Source organism: Babylonia areolata, chromosome 10, assembly GCF_041734735.1.
Source record: "Babylonia areolata isolate BAREFJ2019XMU chromosome 10, ASM4173473v1, whole genome shotgun sequence".
NCBI lineage: Eukaryota > Metazoa > Mollusca > Gastropoda > Neogastropoda > Buccinidae > Babylonia > Babylonia areolata.
In genome coordinates, this window is record NC_134885.1 from 255,832 (window position 1) to 279,499 (window position 23,668).

The window sequence follows — 23,668 nt, forward strand, 5'->3', positions numbered from 1 at the left end:
ACTGTTAGGTGATCACCAACATTTGATGGCACAACACAATGACCACTGTGAGGTCATCACCAACATCTGATGGCACAACACAATGACACTGTTAGGTCTCACCAACATTGATGGCACAACACAATGAGCACTGTTAGGTCACCAACATCTGATGGCACAACACAATTAGCACTGTTAGGTCATCACCAACATCTGATGGCACAACACAATGACCACTGTTAGGTCACCAACATCTGATGGCACAACACAATTAGCACTGTGAGGTCATCACCAACATCTGATGGCACAACACAATGACCACTGTGAGGTCATCACCAACATCTGATGGCACAACACAATGACCACTGTTAGGTCACCAACATTTGATGGCACAACACAATGACCACTGTTAGGTCATCACCAACATTTGATGGCACAACACAATGACCACTGTTAGATGATCACCAACATCTGATGGCACAACACAATGACCACTGTTAGGTGATCACCAACATTTGATGGCACAACACAATGAGCACTGTTAGGTCATCACAAACATCTGATGGCACAACACAATGACCACTGTGAGGTCATCACCAACATTTGACGGCACAACACAATGACCACTGTTAGGTCATCACGAACATCTGATGGCACAACACAATGACCACTGTTAGGTCACCAACATTTGATGGAACAAGCCAATGACCACTGTTAGGTCATCACCAACATCTGATGGCACAACACAATGACCACTGTGAGGTCATCACCAACATCTGATGGCACAACACAATGACCACTGTTAGGTCATCACCAACATTTGATGGCACAACACAATGACCACTGTTAGGTCACCAACATTTGATGGCACAACACAATGACCACTGTTAGGTCATCACCAACATTTGATGGCACAACACAATGACCACTGTTAGGTCACCAACATCTGATGGCACAACACAATGACCACTGTTAGGTCACCAACATCTGATCGCACAACACAATGACCACTGTTAGATGATCACCAACATCTGATGGCACAACACAATGACCACTGTTAGGTGATCACCAACATTTGATGGCACAACACAATGACCACTGTTAGGTCATCACCAACATTTGATCGCACAACACAATGACCACTGTTAGATGATCACCAACATCTGATGGCACAACACAATGACCACTGTTAGGTGATCACCAACATCTGATGGCACAACACAATGACCACTATTAGGTGATCACCAACATCTGATGGCACAACACAATGACCACTGTTAGGTCATCACCAACATTTGATGGCACAACACAATGACCACTGTTAGGTCATCACCAACATCTGATGGCACAACACAATGAGCACTGTTAGGTCACCAACATTTGATGGCACAACACAATGACCACTGTGAGGTCATCACCAACATCTGATGGCACAACACAATGACCACTGTTAGGTCATCACCAACATTTGATGGCACAACACAATGACCACTGTTAGGTCATCACCAACATCTGATGGCACAACACAATGACCACTGTGAGGTCATCACCAACATCTGATGGCACAACACAATGACCACTGTGAGGTCATCACCAACATTTGATGGCACAACACAATGACCACTGTGAGGTCATCACCAACATCTGATGGCACAACACAATGACCACTGTTAGGTCACCAACATTTGATGGCACAACACAATGACCACTGTGAGGTCATCACCAACATCTGATGGCACAACACAATTAGCACTGTTAGGTCACCAACATTTGATGGCACAACACAATGACCACTGTGAGGTCATCACCAACATCTGATGGCACAACACAATGAGCACTGTGAGGTCATCACCAACATTTGATGGCACAACACAATGACCACTGTTAGGTCATCACCAACATCTGATGGCACAACACAATGACCACTGTTAGGTCACCAACATTTGATGGCACAACACAATGACCACTGTGAGGTCATCACCAACATCTGATGGCACAACACAATGAGCACTGTGAGGTCATCACCAACATTTGATGGCACAACACAATGACCACTGTTAGGTCATCACCAACATCTGATGGCACAACACAATGACCACTGTTAGGTCATCACCATTTGATGGCACAACACAATGACCACTGTGAGGTCATCACCAACATCTGATGGCACAACACAATGAGCACTGTGAGGTCATCACCAACATTTGATGGCACAACACAATGACCACTGTTAGGTCATCACCAACATCTGATGGCACAACACAATGACCACTGTTAGGTCATCACCAACATTTGATGGCACAACACAATGACCACTGTTAGGTCATCACCAACATCTGATGGCACAACACAATGACCACTGTTAGGTCACCAACATCTGATGGCACAACACAATGACCACTGTTAGGTCATCACCAACATCTGATGGCACAACACAATGACCACTGTTAGGTCACCAACGTTTGATGGCACAACACAATGAGCACTGTTAGGTCATCACTAACATTTGATGGCACAACACAATGGGACTGTGAGGTCATCACCAACATTTGATGGCACAACACAATGACCACTGTTAGGTCATCACCAACATCTGATGGCACAACACAATGACCACTGTGAGGTCATCACCAACATCTGATGGCACAACACAATGACCACTGTTAGGTCACCAACATCTGATGGCACAACACAATGACCACTGTTAGGTCACCAACATCTGATGGCACAATACAATGGGCACTGTTAGGTCATCACCAACATCTGATGGCACAACACAATGACCACTGTGAGGTCATCACCAACATCTGATGGCACAACACAATGACCACTGTTAGGTCACCAACATTTGATGGCACAACACAATGACCACTGTTAGGTCATCACCAACATTTGATGGCACAACACAATGACCACTGTGAGGTCATCACCAACATCTGATGGCACAACACAATGAGCACTGTTAGGTCATCACCAACATTTGATGGCACAACACAATGAGCATTGTTAGGTGATCACCAACATCTGATGGCACAACACAATTAGCACTGTTAGGTCACCAACATTTGATGGCACAACACAATGAGCACTGTGAGGTCATCACCAACATCTGATGGCACAACACAATGACCACTGTTAGGTCATCACCAACATTTGATGGCACAACACAATGACCACTGTTAGGTCACCAACATTTGATGGCACAACACAATGACCACTGTTAGGTCACCAACATCTGATGGCACAACACAATGACCACTGTGAGGTCATCACCAACATTTGATGGCACAACACAATGAGCACTGTTAGGTCATCACCAACATCTGATGGCATAACACAATGACCACTGTTAGGTCATCACCAACATTTGATGGCACAACACAATGACCACTGTGAGGTCATCACCAACATTTGATGGCGCAACACAATGACCACTGTGAGGTCATCACCAACATTTGATGGCGCAACACAATGAGCACTGTTAGGTCATCACCAACATTTGATGGCACAACACAATGAGCACTGTTAGGTCATCATCAACACTTGATGGCGCAACACAATGAGCACTCAACACCACTGATCCACAGACAACCCATTCAAAAAGGGGATGATATATCAATGCACCCAGAGAGATAAGATTTTGCCCTTCACGTTATGATGTTAACATCACACACTACATTTTCCAAAGTAAATTTTTCACTAGGTTAACCCCTAGGCTGCCTATAACTCGTCAACGCAAGCATGTATGCTTTTCACTGCTGCAATGAGATAACTCGTCATCGAAATATTCTGACTTTTCCCTGGTTTGCATAGAGTTCGTTGACAAAAATACTGGTAGCTTTAGTTTGGGGAATTTTTCTAGATTCTATTCATAGCTAGAAACCCCATCTACATTATGAGGCAGTCCTTTATTTGAACGTTTTGATTGGGTTACTGCCGCAGTGTTTGCCTGGCTCCTCCCCTTGCTCGCTCAACAAAATGTCGGACATGCTCAAGACATGCGATCAACCAAGACTGCTTTCTTTAGCTGATGTTCAGAAAGAATTGAAGCGTAAATTTGAAGAAGACAGTGATGAACTTTTATTGGATGGTTTGACAGAAAATAAAGGGAGCAATGAAGAGACTGGCCAAGATGTGACTATCAGTGAGTGATGTTGGCTGTACAGCAGTAGCAGATGACAGAAAGTGATCAAATTATTAGCAGGACACAGTGCAAGCAATTTTCTTGGCACTCAGCCAACACGGTCTGATGAGAACTGGATAAAGTGACCGTGTGAGAGGGGTGAAGTGGAGGGGGTGGAGACTGAGGGGGGGGGGGTGTCGTCACATCCATGTTATCACTTGGAGGTCACAATGTATTGTGTATCTATCTCCTTTTTTTTTCTTTTTCTTTTTATTGTGGTTGTTCTGGTATAATTTGTGTGTGCATGTATTATCCATTTGTTCAGAAAATTGGTATTTTAGTGCAAATTACCTGACTAATGTTTGTGAACAAGTTGAAAATGTGACATAAAACATGGATTTCAAAACAACACCATGTCACTGAAAATATATAAAAACTGGAAAACATAATGTGTTTTGTATTATTTATTCATTTAACTTTGTCTTAAGGCAGCAGAAAAGGACCCAGTTACATTTGGCCCTGCTTCAGTAGCATTTCAAACATCAGCCAAATACCTGGGTGTATATTTCGATCAAACCTTGACTACGAACGACCAAATTTCATTCTTGTGTCGCTCATGTAATTTTCATCTCCGAAGGCTAGCCTCAGTCAGACCCTACATAACCGAGAAAAATATGGCTCAGTTGGTTTCCTCTTTTGTCCTGTCCAGACTGGATTACTGCAATTCCACTCTTGCAGGTTTACCATCATCCTCCATCAACAGATTACAGAAAATTCAGAACAATGCTGCACGACTGGTTCTCGCCAAAAAGAAATCTGATCATGTTACAACTCTGCTTAATCGGTTACACTGGCTTCCAATTGAGTCCCACATTCACTATAAGTTAGCAACACTCGCCTTCAAACATTTTGACAAGTCTCTTCCATTGTATCTCTCCTCTGTACTGGAAACATATGAACCGCACAGAACATTAAGATCTAGTTCTGAAAAACTGCTTAAAGTTCCAAGGACTAATCTGAAATGCGCTGGAAATAGGTCTTTCAGAGCTCAGGTTCCCCAAGTGTGGAACTCTCTACCTTCATCTCTTAGAAATTCCTCTGATCTACATTCCTTTAAGTCAGATCTGAAAACTTACCTTTTCCGTAAGCATTTTTGTTCTGGGCGGAATGGTTAAACCAAGGTATGCTTGTTGGCAAGTATCTTTGTGCTAGTATTTTTATAGTCCTGTTTTAATGCATTGTGTATTTTATGTAGTTTCGGTCTTAGATGTGATGTCATTTTTTTCTATCTGGTATTTTTAATATGTGTGTGTGTGTGTGTGTGTGTGTGTGCGCGCGCGTGCGTGCATGTGTTTGTGAGGTTACAGTGCTCTGGTACGTGTGTAGGCATGTTTGTGTGTCCGAACAGAATTCTATGTTAGAAAATAAGAAATATTTTGATGCTTATGCAATTCTGTTTTTAGTGCAGTTGATATTCAATGTCAGTGTGTGTGTATCTGTAAAGGAGGGACGTGTGTGCGTGTGTGTGCGTGTGTGTGGGTGTGTGTGTGTTCTATAAAATGCATTTTGTTTTAAACTAAGCCTTATCTACTTCATAGCTTTTATAATCTTTAGTGTGCTTTTGCATTCATATGAACACACTGGATGTTTTCCGTTGTCAGATAGCGGTTGGTGTGTTTCGTAAGGCATGTTTATACTCAACTATGATGTAAAGCGCTTTGAGCAGCATTGGTGCTGGATATCGTGCCATAGAAAAACTATGTATTATTATTATTATTATTAGAAATACATACTTTTATGGGTCTTTCTTGAGTAACAAAAAGCACAGAATTTTTTGAAAATATATACCCGTTTTTTGGTGAAAAAACCTGGCAAATAGATTTCAATGAAATCTTATTTTCCTGGCGGCAAAATGTTTACGAGAGTTAGCAAGCGCCTGTCACGGAAAAACCTTTTTTGAGTGTGATCATAAAACCTTTCTGTGCTGTGTGTCAGGTAGCAGGCATGGGCAAACTCAAAGCACCAGCAACAATGTAATACTGCCATTTCATGCCTCTCCTGTTGGCACTTTCTCCACTAAAACCATCTGTCTTCTTTTGAAAACAATGGGACAATTCTGCAAAGAAAAGCCTTTTACAATCAGCAGGGGGCGAAGAACTCTGGGAAAAGGAAGTACCTCATGTTGGTATTGGAGATGTCTGCTGACCTGATGAAAGGTAGTACCTCAGTGACACATGTAGGTTTAGATGTCTGACCTGACAAAAGGTAGTACATCAGTGACACATGTAGGTTTAGATGTCTGACCTGACAAAAGGTAGTACATCAGTGACACATGCTGGTATAGATGTCTGACCTGGCAAAAGGCAGTACCTCACTGACACATGTAGGTATAGATGTCTGACCTGACAAAAGGTAGTACCTCAGTGACACATGTAGGTATAGATGTCTGACCTGGCAAAAGGTAGTACAGCAGTGACACATGTAGGTATTGGAGATGTCTGACCTGACAAAAGGTAGTACCTCACTGACACATGTAGGTATAGAAGTCTGACCTGGCAAAAGGTAGTACATCAGTGACACATGTAGGTATTGATGTCTGACCTGACAAAAGGTAGTACATCAGTGACACATGTAGGTATAGATGTCTGACCTGGTAAAAGGTAGTACCTCAGTGACACATGTAGGTATTGGAGATGTCTGACCTGGCAAAAGGTAGTACATCAGTGAAACATGTAGGTATAGATGTCTGACCTGGCAAAAGGTAGTACATCAGTGACACATGTAGGTATTGGAGATGTCTGACCTGGCAAAAGGTAGTACATCAGTGAAACATGTCGGTATAGATGTCTGACCTGGCAAAAGGTAGTACATCAGTGACACATGTAGGTATTGGAGATGTCTGACCTGGCAAAAGGTAGTACATCAGTGAAACATGTAGGTATAGATGTCTGACCTGGCAAAAGGTAGTACATCAGTGACACATGTTTCAGTGACACATGTTGGTATTGGAGATGTCTGACCTGGCAAAAGGTAGTACATCAGTGACACATGTTGGTATTGGAGATGTCTGACCTGGCAAAAGATAGTACCTCAGTGACACATGCTGGTATAGATGTCTGACCTGACAAAAGGTAGTACATCAGTGACACATGCTGGTATAGATGTCTGACCTGGCAAAAGGTAGTACCTCAGTGACACATGTAGGTTCAGATGTCTGACCTGACAAAAGGTAGTACATCAGTGACACATGCAGGTATAGATGTCTGACCTGGCAAAAGGTAGTACATCAGTGACACATGTAGGTATAGATGTCTGACCTGGCAAAAGGTAGTACATCAGTGACACATGCTGGTATAGATGTCTGACCTGGCAAAAGGTAGTACCTCAGTGACACATGTAGGTATAGATGTCTGACCTGTTAATAGTACATCAGTGACACATGTTTCAGTGACACATGTAGGTATTGGAGATGTCTGACCTGGCAAAAGGTAGTACCCCAGGGACATGAAGTGTGAGTTTGTTCATGCACACAGAGTGTGTATGTACATGTCTGTCTGCAATGCTTCTTTCCACGTCAAGAATATTACATGGACGTACACAGATGGATCACACATCTATATTATCTATATACTATAGCTAGAGATGACTTTTCCCATTTCCGCCAGACTCACTTTCCAAACAGTCGTCTCAAGCCACGACGCTTTTTGGGGTCATGGTTGGCAGAGCTGCCCAGCCCTCTGTGGTGGAGACCATCTTCGTCGTCTGTCACCACCTCTGTGTGAGCTGCACACACACACACACACACACACACACACACACATACACACATGGTGGTTTAACTTTGATGAAACCAGGAAGTCCAGATTTTCCACTACAAGTCTGTGTGAAATTTCCGAACATTCACACACACGCACACACACAAACCAAACAATACAACAGCATTTATGCTTATTTGAGCTAGCAAGCACATCCTAATATTCCTTTCCAAACTTGACTCACTCTGCTAACCTAATACTAAAACAAGCTGAGTAATGAACATCAAATAAAAATATAAAGAAATTTAGAATCCCCATCACAATTACATTGAAAAATGCATCCTACTGTGTTTTGTATGCACATGTTCTTCTTCAAACACAGTGTATTTGAGACAGACTTTAAACCAATGTACATGTCCTTGTAGGCAACACACACACACACCCAGTGGATAGACAAAACAAACAATTTTTGACTCACTTGTGTAAACAAAGCGAGTCTATGTTTTAACCCGGTGTTCGGTTGTCTGTGTGTGTGTGTGTGTCCGTGTGTCTGTGTGTCCGTGGTAAACTTTAAAATTGACATTTTCTCTACAAATACTTTGTCAGTTGACACCAAATTTGGCATAAAAATAGGAAAAAATTCAGTTCTTTCCAGTCATCTTGTTTAAAACAATATTGCACCTCTGGGATGGGCACAAAAAAAATTTAAAAAAGAAGCCTAATTATATGCAAACTGCATTTACTGTTATATTTATATTTTTTGTATTCTCTAAACTTGGCACTTTGACCTCTTATTCTGACACAACAACAAGAGGAGTCATTATTATTTTTTGTTCAAACAGGAACTTCTTTTGCTAAGCATGGAATTTTTATTTATTTTGCAAACGTTTTGGTGCAGATAGTAAAGAAGGGAAATTACTCTGTAATTAATGCTAGGGGACTTAATTTATCACAAGTGAGTCTTGAAGGCCTTGCATCTCTTGTTAGTCAATGGCCCAGTACTATCAGGACTGGAGTCTTGTAAGGCATTCTTTAAATGAAGTGCTGACAAAATGTTCAATCCATTTCAGTCTTGGGAACACAAAGCAAACAATTTTTAGTCACTGGCCCAGTACTATTACAACTGGAGTCTGTTTGGCATTCTTTAAATTAACTGCTGATAAAATCTTCAATCCATTTCAGTCTTCAATTCCCCCACTCCCCACTATTCAACTGAAGACACAGCACTCACTATGAAAACAACTACACGGACTGTCACACATCAAACTAAACAACTGAATGTTGATCAAAATGCACAGAGCTGCATGCAACTAGCCTGCCAGTGCTGTTCAACACGGTGAGGAAAAGCACTCCAGGTTCACCACTCTTCATCCACATACATGTCTGACCAGTCTTCATCCACATACATGTCTGACCAGTCTTCATCCACATACATGTCTGACCAGTCTTCATCCACATACATGTCTGACCACACTTCATCCACATACATGTCTGACCACACTTCATCCACATATATTTCACTTCAGTCACACTCACACACACGGGGTACGCCACATTTCATCCACATACATGTCACTTCAGTCACAGTCACATACACAGAGTACACCACTCTTCATCCACATACATGTCACTTCAGTCACAGTCACATACACAGAGTACACCACTCTTCATCCACATACATGTCACTTCAGTCACAGTCACATACACAGAGTACACCACTCTTCATCCACATACATGTCTCACCACTCTTCATCCACATACATGTCACTTCAGTCACAGTCACATACACAGAGTACACCACTCTTCATCCACATACATGTCACTTCAGTCACAGTCACATACACAGAGTACACCACTCTTCATCCACATACATGTCACTTCAGTCACAGTCACACACACACACGGGGTACGCCACATTTCATCCACATATAAGTGTTAGTTCAGTCAGTCTCACACACACACACACACACACACGGGGTACGCCACATTTCATCCACAGATAAGTGTTAGTTCAGTCACTGTCTCACACACACACACACGGGGTACGCCACATTTCATCCACATATAAGTGTTAGTTCAGTCAGTCTCACACACACACACACACACACACACGGGGTACGCCACATTTCATCCACATATAAGTGTTAGTTCAGTCAGTCTCACACACACACACACACACACAGGGTACGCCACATTTCATCCACATATAAGTGTTAGTTCAGTCACAGTCTCACACACACACATACGGGGTACGCCACATTTCATCCACATATAAGTGTTAGTTCAGTCAGTCTCACACACACACACACGGGGTACGCCACATTTCATCCACATATAAGTGTTAGTTCAGTCAGTCACATACACAGAGTAAACCACACTTCATCCACATATGCGTTAGTTCAGCCAAGCCACACATGTCTAATATAGCTAAATGTGGATAGACATTAAATGAAATTGAACACACACTCAACACACTGGGTACACCACACTTCATCCATATGTATATGTTAGTACAGTCACCGTCTCTCTCTCTCTCTCTCACACACACACACACAGACCGGGTACACCGCACTGCATCCATATATATGTGTTAATGCTGTCACTGTCTCTCTTTCTCTCTCTCTGTGTCTCTATCTCACTCACACACACACACCACTCAGGGTACACCACACTTCATCCACATATATGACATGTGTTAGTTCAGTCACAGACACACACACTCAGGGTACACCACACTTCATCCACATATATGACATGTGTTAGTTCAGTCACAGACACACACACTCAGGGTACACCACACTTCATCCACATATATGACGTGTGTTACTCAGGGTACACCACACTTCATCCACATATATGACGTGTTAGTTCAGTCACACACACACACACTCAGGGTACACCACACTTCATCCACATATATGACGTGTTAGTTCAGTCACACACACACACACTCAGGGTACACCACACTTCATCCACATATATGACATGTGTTAGTTCAGTCACAGACACACACACTCAGGGTACACCACACTTCATCCACATATATGACGTGTGTTACTCAGGGTACACCACACTTCATCCACATATATGACGTGTTAGTTCAGTCACACACACACACACACTAAGGGTACACCACACTTCATCCACATATATGACGTGTTAGTTCAGTCACACACACACACACTCAGGGTACACCACACTTCATCCACATACATGTGTTAGTACAATAAAAGACACACACATGTAATACACAACTCCCCCCCCCCCTCCCACCCCCCCACATGCAAACACATACACAGAGCACTCAGAGTACACAACGCTTCATCCACATACATGTGTTAGAACAATCAAACACACACACACACACACACACACACACACACACACACACACACACACACAGAGATCCTGTGTATGGGAGATACTGACACATATCAAGCCAGTTAAAGTCTACTATGAGGCCAAAACAGAACACCTCAACTTCTAACTACACGCAGCTACAATCAATCTGCACTGAAACTACCAATACATTTGCATTCCTAACAAGATGAAATTAAGGATACTTTTGCATTCACAGTAGTCAGTACAATCGGAGCAACTACAATGGGTCACTGTGTGCCCAGGTACTCCACTTACCTGTCTTGTAAATGTTTATACAGGTGTTAAGCCATACACTGATGGTGTACAATCAGAAAAGTACACACACACATTACAATCCGACTGTTCACTGATACAGCCAATGAGAAAAGTGTACACAAAAGCATCACAATCTGATTGCTCAATCATAGACCCCACACCATTAGGATCAAAGCCCAATACAAAAATTGTATAAGAAAAAAAAAGGACAAACTATTTGGAGGGGTTGGGGGAGGGGAGCAATCTTTTGAAACAGACATAAAATGAAAGAAGAATACGAATCTCACTCAACAGCCTGATAAGATAGTGAGAGCTAACAAGGAAGAATGCTATATAAGGAAGCATGTCCCTGTTAACCCTTTGATACCTGACAATGATCCACAGATCCAAACACAGCACAATGGACTTGCTTGCAGGTCTTACAAGGACCTTTGTTACAGGTCACTCCACAGATTGTTCACAGGTTACACGGGAAGAAGAACCATCAGGTCAATGTCAGCCCCAAGGAAGAGGAACCATCAGGTCAATGTCAGCCCCAAGGAAGAGGAACCATCAGGTCAACGTCAGCCCCAAGGAAGAGGAACCATCAGGTCAACGTCAGCAACAAGGAAGAGGAACAACCAGGTCAATGTCAGCAACAAGGAAGAGGAACAACCAGGTCAATGTCAGCAACAAGGAAGAGGAACCATCAGGTCAATGTCAGCAACAAGGAAGAGGAACCATCAGGTCAATGTCAGCAACAAGGAAGAGGAACCAGGTCAATGTCAGCAACAAGGAAGAGGAACAACCAGGTCAATGCCAGCAACAAGGAAGAGGAACAACCAGGTCAATGTCAACCCCAAGGAAGAGGAACCATCAGGTCAATGTCAGCAACAAGGAAGCAGAACAACCAGGTCAATGTCAGCAACAAGGAAGAGGAACAACCAGGTCAATGTCACCCACAAGGATGAGGAACCACGTCAATGTCAGCCCCAAGGAAGAGCAACAACCAGGTCAATGTCAGCAACAAGGAAGAGGAACCAGGTCAATGTCACCCACAAGGAAGAGCAACAACCAGGTCAATGTCAGCAACAAGAGGAACCAGGTCAATGTCAGCCCCAAGGAAGAGCAACAACCAGGTCAATGTCAGCAACAAGGAAGAGGAACCAGGTCAATGTCAGCCCCAAGGAAGAGTAACAACCAGGTCAATGTCAGCAACAAGATGAACCAGGTCAATGTCAGCAACAAGGAAGAGGAACCAGGTCAATGTCAGCCCCAAGGAAGAGTAACAACCAGGTCAATGTCAGCCACAAGGAAGAGTAACAACCAGGTCAATGTCACCCACAAGGAAGAGGAACCAGGTCAATGTCAGCCACAAGGAAGAGTAACAACCAGGTCAATGTCAGCCACAAGGAAGAGTAACAACCAGGTCAATGTCAGCCACAAGGAAGATGAACCAGGTCAATGTCAGCCACAAGGAAGAGTAACAACCAGGTCAATGTCAGCCACAAGGAAGAGTAACAACCAGGTCAATGTCAGCCACAAGGAAGAGTAACAACCAGGTCAATGTCAGCCACAAGGAAGAGGAACCAGGTCAATGTCAGCCACAAGGAAGAGTAACAACCAGGTCAATGTCAGCCACAAGGAAGAGTAACAACCAGGTCAATGTCAGCCACAAGGAAGATGAACCAGGTCAATGTCACCCACAAGGAAGAGTAACAACCAGGTCAATGTCAGCCCCAAGGAAGAGTAACAACCAGGTCAATGTCAGCCACAAGGAAGAGTAACAACCAGGTCAATGTCACCCACAAGGAAGAGGAACCAGGTCAATGTCAGCCACAAGGAAGAGTAACAACCAGGTCAATGTCAGCCACAAGGAAGAGTAACAACCAGGTCAATGTCAGCCACAAGGAAGATGAACCAGGTCAATGTCACCCACAAGGAAGAGTAACAACCAGGTCAATGTCAGCCACAAGGAAGAGTAACAACCAGGTCAATGTCAGCCACAAGGAAGAAGAACCAGGTCAATGTCAGCCACAAGGAAGAGTAACAACCAGGTCAATGTCACCCACAAGGAAGAGCAACAACCAGGTCAATGTCAGCAACAAGGAAGAGGAACCAGGTCAATGTCACCCACAAGGAACAGCAACAACCAGGTCAATGTCAGCAACAAGGAAGAGGAACCAGGTCAATGTCACCCACAAGGAAGAGCAACAACCACGTCAATGTCAGCAACAAGGAAGAGGAACCAGGTCAATGTCAGCCCCAAGGAAGAGTAACAACCACGTCAATGTCAGCAACAAGGAAGAGGAACCAGGTCAATGTCAGCAACAAGGAAGAGCAACAACCAGGTCAATGTCAGCCCCAAGGAAGAGCAACAACCAGGTCAATGTAAAAGCTAAAACGGTGTCTGTATTGGCCAACACTTCATCAACAGCAACTGTGTTGCTGCATTTCTTCAAACTAAGTCCTAGGTAGTTTACATTCTCTTTATTGCTGCATGTCTCGTACATTTCTATGAAGTAAGATCACCATTTCCTCTAAAAAAAGAGATGGCATGAGCCATTAAACTGGGCAAGTAAAATTCACCGGGCAGAAGGCTTTATTCTCTAAAACAGGACAGGGACACCTAACATACCAGGCAGAAGGCTGTATTCTCTAAAACAGGACAAGGACATCTAACATACCAGGCAGAAGGCTTTATTCTCTAAATGACAAGGACATCTAACATACCAGGCAGAAAGCTTTATTATCTAAATGACAAGGACATCTAACATACCAGGCAGAAGGCTGTATTCTCTAAACGACAGGGACATCTAACATACCAGGCAGAAAGCTTTATTATCTAAATGACAAGGACATCTAACATACCAGGCAGAAGGCTTTGTTCTCTAAACGACAGGGACATCTAACATACCAGGCAGAAGGCTGTATTCTCTAAACGACAGGGACATCTAACATACCAGGCAGAAAGCTTTATTATCTAAATGACAAGGACATCTAACATACCAGGCAGAAGGCTGTATTCTCTAAACGACAGGGACATCTAACATACCAGGCAGAAGGCTTTATTATCTAAATGACAAGGACATCTAACATACCAGGCAGAAGGCTGTATTCTCTAAACGACAGGGACATCTAACATACCAGGCAGAAAGCTTTATTATCTAAATGACAAGGACATCTAACATACCAGGCAGAAGGCTTTATTCTCTAAACGACAGGGACATCTAACATACCAGGCAGAAGGCTGTATTCTCTAAAACAGGCCAGGAATGATGTCCACAGAGTCAACACCAACCGACACAACACATGACCACAGGACAGACGATGAGTGTTAGGAGGTTGGTGTGTTGAGGGGGAGAGACCACAACATGGAAAGGTCAGTCCTGCTAATCATCATCATCATCATCATGACTGACAGAGAGCCTCATGTCACATGACAGTGACACACAGTGCGGGCATGCCACAGACAGACAGGAGAGAGAGAGAAAGCGGTGTGGTGGACCTGCAGTGACCAGCCATTAGTTGCCAAAGAGGGTGTGTCAGGAGGAAGGGATACAGGAGGTCAGGGAGGGAGGAGGCTGCACGTACGCCTGCAGCATGCAAGGAAGGAAGGCCCGGCAAGGGGGCGGGGCCCACCGCCACATGCAAAAGAGGAGGCGCGGCTTCACCTAGGTTGGGGGCCGAGGAGCTGCGTTTGCCCGACCTGATGCGCAGCAGGGTTTTACCCAGCATGGGAAACCCACGGCTGCGCCTGGCCGCTGAGGCAGAGGAGGAGGAGGAGGCCATGGAGGAGAGATCTCGCTCCAGGGATGTCTCGTCCCTACTGCGAGAGGAGGAGATGTTACCCAGGCCCTGTTTGGGCAACGTACCGTAACTGCCACCGCTGCTGTGGTTGCTCCCCTTTTTTTTGCCGTCCTGAGAACCCTGAAAGAGACCAGAGGATGGTGTTTAAAAAAAATAAAGAACCCAAAAGACGTGGTGGTGCAGATCACAAAGGTCGGGAGAATACTGACTGCTTCAAAAACAACATCGACAGCAAAAGACAGTGGAACAGTAAATGCTTCAAAAACAACATGGACAACAAAAGACAGTGGAACACTAAACGCATCAAAAACAACATGGACAACAAAAGACAGTGGAACACTGAATGCTTCAAAAACAACACAGATCAAAAGACAGTGGAACACTGAATGTTTCAAAAACAACATGGACAGCAAAAGACAGTGGAACACTAAATGCTTCAAAAAAAAAAAAAAAAGGACAACAAAAGACAGTGGAACACTGACTGCTTCAAAAACAACACAGATCAAAAGACAGTGGAACACTGAACACTTCAAAAACAACACAGATCAAAAGACAGTGGAACACTGAACACTTCAAAAACAACACAGATCAAAAGACAGTGGAACACTGAATGCTTCAAAAACAACATGGACAGCAAAAGACAGTGGAACACTGACTGCTTCAAAAACAACACAGATCAAAAGACAGTGGAACACTGAACACTTCAAAAACAACACAGATCAAAAGACAGTGGAACAATGACTGCTTCAAAAACAACATGGACAGCAAAAGACAGTGGAACACTGAACACTTCAAAAACAACACAGATCAAAAGACAGTGGAACACTGAAAGCTTCAAAAAACAACACAGATCACAAAGGACAGAACATTGAACACTTCAAAAACAACACAGATCAAGACAGTGGAACACTGAATGCTTCAAAAACAACACAGATCACAAAAGACAGGAGAACACTGAATGCTTCAAAAACAACACAGATCACAAAGGACAGTACACTGAATGCTTAAAAAAAAACACAGATCACAAAGGACAGTACACTGAATGCTTCAAAAACAACACAGATCACAAAGGACAGAACACTGAATGCTTCAAAAACAACACAGATCACAAAGGACAGTACACTGAATGTTTCAAAAACAACACGATCACAAAGGACAGTACACTGAAGCTTCAAAAACAACACAGATCACAAAGGACAGTACACTGAATGTTCAAAACAACACAGATCACAAAGGACAGTACACTGAATGCTTCAAAAACAACACAGATCACAAAGGACAGTACACTGAATGCTTCAAAAACAACACAGATCAAAAGACAGTGAAACACTGAATGCTTTAAAAACAACACAGATCACAAAGGACAGTGAAACACTGAATGCTTCAAAAACAACACAGATCACAAAGGACAGAACACTGAATGCTTCAAAAACAACACAGATCAAAAGACAGTGAAACACTGAATGCTTTAAAAACAACACAGATCACAAAGGACAGAACACTGAATGCTTCAAAAACAACACAGATCACAAAGGACAGTACACTGAATGTTTCAAAAACAACACAGATCACAAAGGACAGTACACTGAATGCTTCAAAAACAACACAGATCACAAAGGACAGTACACTGAATGCTTCAAAAACAACACAGATCAAAAGACAGTGAAACACTGAATGCTTTAAAAACAACACAGATCACAAAGGACAGAACACTGAATGCTTCAAAAACAACACAGATCACAAAGGACAGTACACTGAATGCTTCAAAAACAACACAGATCACAAAGGACAGTACACTGAATGTTTCAAAAACAACACAGATCACAAAGGACAGTACACTGAATGCTTCAAAAACAACACAGATCACAAAGGACAGTACACTGAATGCTTCAAAAACAACACAGATCAAAAGACAGTGAAACACTGAATGCTTTAAAAACAACACAGATCACAAAGGACAGAACACTGAATGCTTCAAAAACAACACAGATCACAAAGGACAGTACACTGAATGCTTCAAAAACAACACAGATCACAAAGGACAGAACACTGAATGCTTCAAAAACAACACAGATCACAAAGGACAGTACACTGAATGCTTCAAAAACAACACAGATCACAAAGGACAGAACACTGAATGTTTCAAAAACAACACAGATCACAAAGGACAGTACACTGAATGCTTCAAAAACAACACAGATCACAAAGGACAGTGAAACACTGAATGCTTCAAAAACAACACAGATCACAAAGGACAGAACACTGAATGCTTCAAAAACAACACAGATCAAAAGACAGTGAAACACTGAATGCTTTAAAAACAACACAGATCACAAAGGACAGAACACTGAATGCTTTAAAAACAACACAGATCACAAAGGACAGAACACTGAATGCTTTAAAAACAACACAGATCACAAAGGACAGAACACTGAATGCTTAAAAAACAACACAGATCACAAAGGACAGTACACTGAATGCTTCAAAAACAACACAGACGGCAAAAGACACAGTATCTATCATGACACCAACAAAGCAATGTCTCCTTCCAACACTCAGGTTTTCTTTCATTCTCCTCCTTTCTGTCCAAATGGTTTGAAAATGCAAGTCTTCTGTAACTGTACTTTGCACTATAACACATTTTGTATATTCTGATCACATTCATCACCTGCTTGGGCATTTGTCTATATGTGAGGTCAACACCCTACCAACTGGAATTCACTAACAACATTTGTCTGTATGTGAGGTCAACACCCTACCAACTGGAATTCACTAACAACATTTGGCTGTACCTGAGGTCAACACCCTACCAACTGGAATTCACTAACAATATTTGGCTGTATGTGAGGTCAACACCCTACCAACTGGAATTCACTAACAACATTTGGCTGTACCTGAGGTCAACACCCTACCAACTGGAATTCACTAACAACATTTGTCTGTATGTGAGGTCAACACCCTACCAACTGGAATTCACTAACAACATTTGGCTGTATGTGAGGTCAACACCCTACCAACTGGAATTCACTAACAACATTTGGCTGTACCTGAGGTCAACACCCTACCAACTGGAATTCACTAACAACATTTGGCTGTATGTGAGGTCAACACCCTACCAACTGGAATTCACTGACAACATTTGGCTGTGCCTGAGGTCAACACCCTACCAACTGGAATTCACTAACAACGTTTGGCTGTATGTGAGGTCAACACCCTACCAACTGGAATTCACTAACAACGTTTGGCTGTATGTGAGGTCAACACCCTACCAACTGGAATTCACTAACAACATTTGGCTGTATGTGAGGTCAACACCCTACCAACTGGAATTCACCAAGAACATTTGGCTGTATGTGAGGTCAACACCCTACCAACTGGAATTCACTAACGTTTGGCTGTATGTGAGGTCAACACCCCTACCAACTGGAATTCACTAACAACGTTTGGCTGTATGTGAGGTCAACACCCCTACCAACTGGAATTTTATTTTATTCAGAATTCACTAACAACATAAGGCTGTATGTGAGGTCAACACCCCTACCAACTGGAATTCACTAACAACATAAGGCTGTATGTGAGGTCAACACCCTACCAAGTGGAATTCAGTTTAGTGCAGGAAGAGACCTGAAATCTGCAGACAGCATAAAAATATTTCCAGTCATGAACAACAGTTGTAAATAAGCTGTGAGATACAATAGCTATAATTAACAAGTACACCTAGTCAGGCCACAACTAACATGCATGGTGTTAATGCAATAATTAATCAGTCCATAAGCAGCAGCTGTAAATGACCTGTTTAGCTCCAACAGGCAGTCTGCAACTGTCCTTTACTGAACTTACAGGACTTAACACATGTTGAAGAACTCAAACCAACAAAATGACTGGCCTTCCTCATACACTGAGGAAAACATTCCACATGCACAAATATTGAACACAAAGTCATCACTAGCATGAACTGCTACGAAAAACAACAACAAAACACACACACACACACAAAACAAACCCGCACACATAGTGAAAACAGGTACTATAGTCATGAGATGGGGATGGGAGGGGGGTACGGAGAGTGAAGGGAAGAAAGACGAGACACCAAGGCTTTCAGACCCACAGCCAACACGCTTCATCTCCCCTGAGTGTGTGACCAACACTGTTCATCCCCCCTGAGTGTGTGACCAACACTGTTCATCCCCCCTGAGTGTGTGGCCAACACTGTTCATCCCCCCTGAGTGTGTGACCAACACTGTTCATCCCCCCTGTTCATCCCCCTTGAGTGTGTGACCAACACGCTTCATCTCCCCTGAGTGTGTGGCCAACTGTGTTCATCCCCCCTGAGTGTGTGACCAACACTGTTCATCCCCCCTGAGTGTGTGGCCAACACTGTTCATCCCCCCTGTTCATCCCCCTTGAGTGTGTGACCAACACTGTTCATCTCCCCTGAGTGTGTGACCAACACTGTTCATCCCCCCTGAGTGTGTGACCAACACTGTTCATCCCCCCTGAGTGTGTGACCAGCACTGTTCATCCCCCCTGTTCATCCCCCCTGAGTGTGTGACCAACACTGTTCATCTCCCCTGAGTGTGTGACCAACACTGTTCATCCCCCCGGAGTGTGTGACCAACACTGTTCATCCCCCCTGAGTGTGTGACCAACACTGTTCATCCCCCCTGAGTGTGTGACCAACACTGTTCATCCCCCCTGAGTGTGTGGCCAACACTGTTCATCCCCCCTGAGTGTGTGACCAACACTGTTCATCCCCCCTGTTCATCCCCCCTGAGTGTGTGACCAACACTGTTCATCCCCCCTGTTCATCCCCCCTGAGTGTGTGACCAACACTGTTCACCCCCCCTGTTCATCCCCCCTGAGTGTGTGACCAACACTGTTCATCCCCCCTGAGTGTGTGACCAACACTGTTCATCCCCCCTGAGTGTGTGACCAACACTGTTCATCCCCCCGGAGTGTGTGACCAACACTGTTCATCCCCCCAGAGTGTGTGACCAACACTGTTCATCCCCCCAGAGTGTGTGGCCAACACTGTTCATCCCCCCTGTTCATCCCCCCTGAGTGTGTGACCAACACTGTTCATCCCCCCTGTTCATCCCCCCTGAGTGTGTGACCAACACTGTTCACCCCCCCTGTTCATCCCCCCTGAGTGTGTGACCAACACTGTTCATCCCCCCTGAGTGTGTGACCAACACTGTTCATCCCCCCAGAGTGTGTGGCCAACACTGTTCATCCCCCCGGAGTGTGTGGCCAACACTGTTCATCCCCCCGGAGTGTGTGACCAACACTGTTCATCCCCCCAGAGTGTGTGACCAACACTGTTCATCCCCCCAGAGTGTGTGGCCAACACTGTTCATCCCCCCGGAGTGTGTGACCAACACTGTTCATCCCCCCAGAGTGTGTGGCCAACACTGTTCATCCCCCCTGAGTGTGTGACCAACACTGTTCATCCCCCCAGAGTGTGTGACCAACACTGTTCATCCCCCCGGAGTGTGTGACCAACACTGTTCATCCCCCCTGAGTGTGTGACCAACACTGTTCATCCCCCCAGAGTGTGTGGCCAACACTGTTCATCCCCCCGGAGTGTGTGGCCAACACTGTTCATCCCCCCGGAGTGTGTGACCAACACTGTTCATCCCCCCAGAGTGTGTGACCAACACTGTTCATCCCCCCAGAGTGTGTGGCCAACACTGGCACCAACCTTCATACCTTGGCAGCAAACAACAGCACACCTGTACAGGTTAAATAAAAAAAAAAAAAAAATAAAAAGGCCCAGACAACTCAGATAGGCAAGGATGTGTGTGAGGGTTGGGTGTGTGTGTGTGTGTGTGTGTGTGTGTGTGTGTGTGTGTGTGTGTGTGTTGAGAACTGACCGGTGGAGGCGACACGGCCATGTTCTCACAGCTGTTGGAGCGCGTCATACCCAAGGCCTGCCGGGCACTTGCTGGAAGACTGTGGGCGGCAGCACCCCCGTGGTTCCCATTGATGCGACTGCTGTCAGCATAGTGCACTGTAACACAGGGCATAGTGCACTGTAACACAGGGCATAGTGCACTCCAACACAGGGCATAGTGCACTGTAACACAGGGCATAGTGCACTGCAACACATGACATAGTGCACTGCAACACATGGCATAGTGCACTACAGCCAGACATGTATGGCGCACACTCTCTCTCTTTGTGGTTCCCATTGATGCGACTGCTGTCAGCATAGAGCACTGTAACACAGTTCATAGTGCACTGTAACACATGGCATAGTGCACTGCAATACAGGGCATAGTGCACTGTAACACAGCGCATAGTGCACTGTAACACTGCAACACAGGGCATAGTGCACTGCAACACAGGGCATAGTGCACTGCAATACAGGGCATAGTGCAATGCAACACAGGGCATAGTGCAGTGCAACACAAGGCATAGTGCAGTGCAACACAGGGCATAGTGCACTGTAACACACAGCATAGTGCACTGTAACACACAGCATAGTGCACTGCAACACAGGGCATAGTGCACTACAACACAGGGCATAGAGCACTACAGCCAGAAATGTATGGCACACACACTCTCTCTTTGTGGTTTCCACTGATGTGACTGCTGTCAGCACACAGCACTGTAACACTGGGCATAGTGCATTGTAACACAGGGCACAGAGCACTTTAACACTGCCAGACACGTGAAAGGCACACTATCTCTCTCTGTGCATTCACTCAATGACCTTGTCTGTCTCCCTCCTTCTCTTCTTTGCATCTCTTAAGTGACTGCTTTCACCCCTGCCATTTAGGCACCCACACTGTTTCCAGGGACAAAAAGCCTGCTGGATGTGCTTGTGTTTGCAAGCCACATTGAACAGGGATTTCAGGACCTTTAACCTACATTTACACTGAATATGAGATTTCAGGACCTTTAACCTATATCTACACTGAGCATAGATTTCATGACATTCACACATGGATTGCAGGACATTTCACCTATATTTACACTGAGCATAGATTTCAGGACTTTTAACCTATATTTACACTGAGCATAGATTTCAGGACTTTTAACCTATATTTACACTGAACATGGATTGCAGGATCTTTAACCTATATTCACACTGAACATGGATTGCCAGATCTTTAACCTACATTTACGATGAGCATAGAATTTAGGAAATTTATACATTTAGATGATTTTATACTAAATATATTTCAGGATCTTTTACATACATTTTTTTTATCTTCTGCATGCATGCACCAATGGTGGGTAATGGCAGGGGATGGGGATTTGGGGGGAAGGAAGGCACTCGTCTGTGTCATCACTGGTCAACAAACGTCTTCACTCTCCACAAGGGGTGACCTATTTCCACTCTCCGCAAGGAGTGACCCGTTTCCACTCTCTGCAAGGGGTGACCCATTTCCACTCTCTCTCTGCACGGAGTGACTCATTTCCACTCTCTCTCTGCAGAGTGACTCATTTCCAATCTCTGCAAGGGGTGACCCATTTCTGCAAGGGGTGACCCATTTCCACTCTCTCTCTGCACAGAGTGACTCATTTCCACTCTCTGCAAGGGGTGACCCATTTCTGCAAGGGGTGACCCATTTCCACTCTCTGCAAGGAGTGACAAAATACCTCTCTGCATGGAGTGACTCATTTCCACTCTCTGCAAGGGGTGACCTATTTCCACTCTGCAAGGAGTGATCCATTTCCACTCTGCAAGGGGTGACCCACTTCCACTCTCTGCAAGGAGTGACCTGTTTCCACTCTCTGCAAGGGGTGACCCATTTCCACTCTCTGCAAGGAGTGACCCTTCTCTGCAAGGGGTGACCCATTTCTGCAAGGGGTGACCAATTTCCACTCTGCAGGGAGTGACCTGTTTCCACTCTCTGCAAAGGGTGACCCATTTCTGCTCTCTACAAGGGGTAACCCATTTCTGCAAAGAGTGACCCACTTCCACTCTCCGCAAGGCGTGACCCATTTCTGCAAGGGGTGACCCATTTCCACTCTCTGCAAGGAGTGACCCATTTCTGCAAGGGGTGACCCACTTCCACTCTCTCTCTATACAAACACTAACATGCACACACCAGCACACACGCACTCTCTCTCTCTCTCTCTCTCATGTACACACACCCTTACCTGGTGTACTGGTAGCACTTGGTGGTGCGATGCCGTGCCTGTTTAACTCTTCACACTGCAAAGTAAACCCCAAAGTAAACCCCAAAGTCCTGTACATCACACACACCACCTCAATTAACACAGCAACATTCATCATACATTTTCCCTGTGCTCTCAAAACATGCACAACTGTGAACGATCCCTGCAACATGTCAAAAGCAAACATGAAAAGAAAAGAAAAACATATGTCCATGACTTTGTACAGAGCTGTCACATACCAAACTATACAATTAAA

The 23,668-nt window shown here is 44.3% G+C and overlaps 1 protein-coding gene across 10 annotated transcripts in view; it reads right to left on the reverse strand.

The window, feature by feature from the left end:
* Positions 1-23,668, reverse strand: part of LOC143286676 (liprin-beta-1-like) — a 258,254-nt gene that overhangs the window by 37,980 nt on the left and 196,606 nt on the right. For 9 of the 10 annotated variants that reach the window (XM_076594315.1, XM_076594314.1, XM_076594317.1 and 6 more), the window contains 4 exons: positions 23,395-23,449; positions 21,156-21,292; positions 15,147-15,402; positions 7,774-7,885 (listed from right to left, as the gene is read on the reverse strand). In XM_076594315.1, coding sequence (XP_076450430.1) covers positions 7,774-7,885; positions 15,147-15,402; positions 21,156-21,292; positions 23,395-23,449 — 560 coding nt within the window. The remainder of the gene's footprint in view (positions 1-7,773; positions 7,886-15,146; positions 15,403-21,155; positions 21,293-23,394; positions 23,450-23,668) is intronic. The other variant, XM_076594320.1, reaches the window with a different exon arrangement.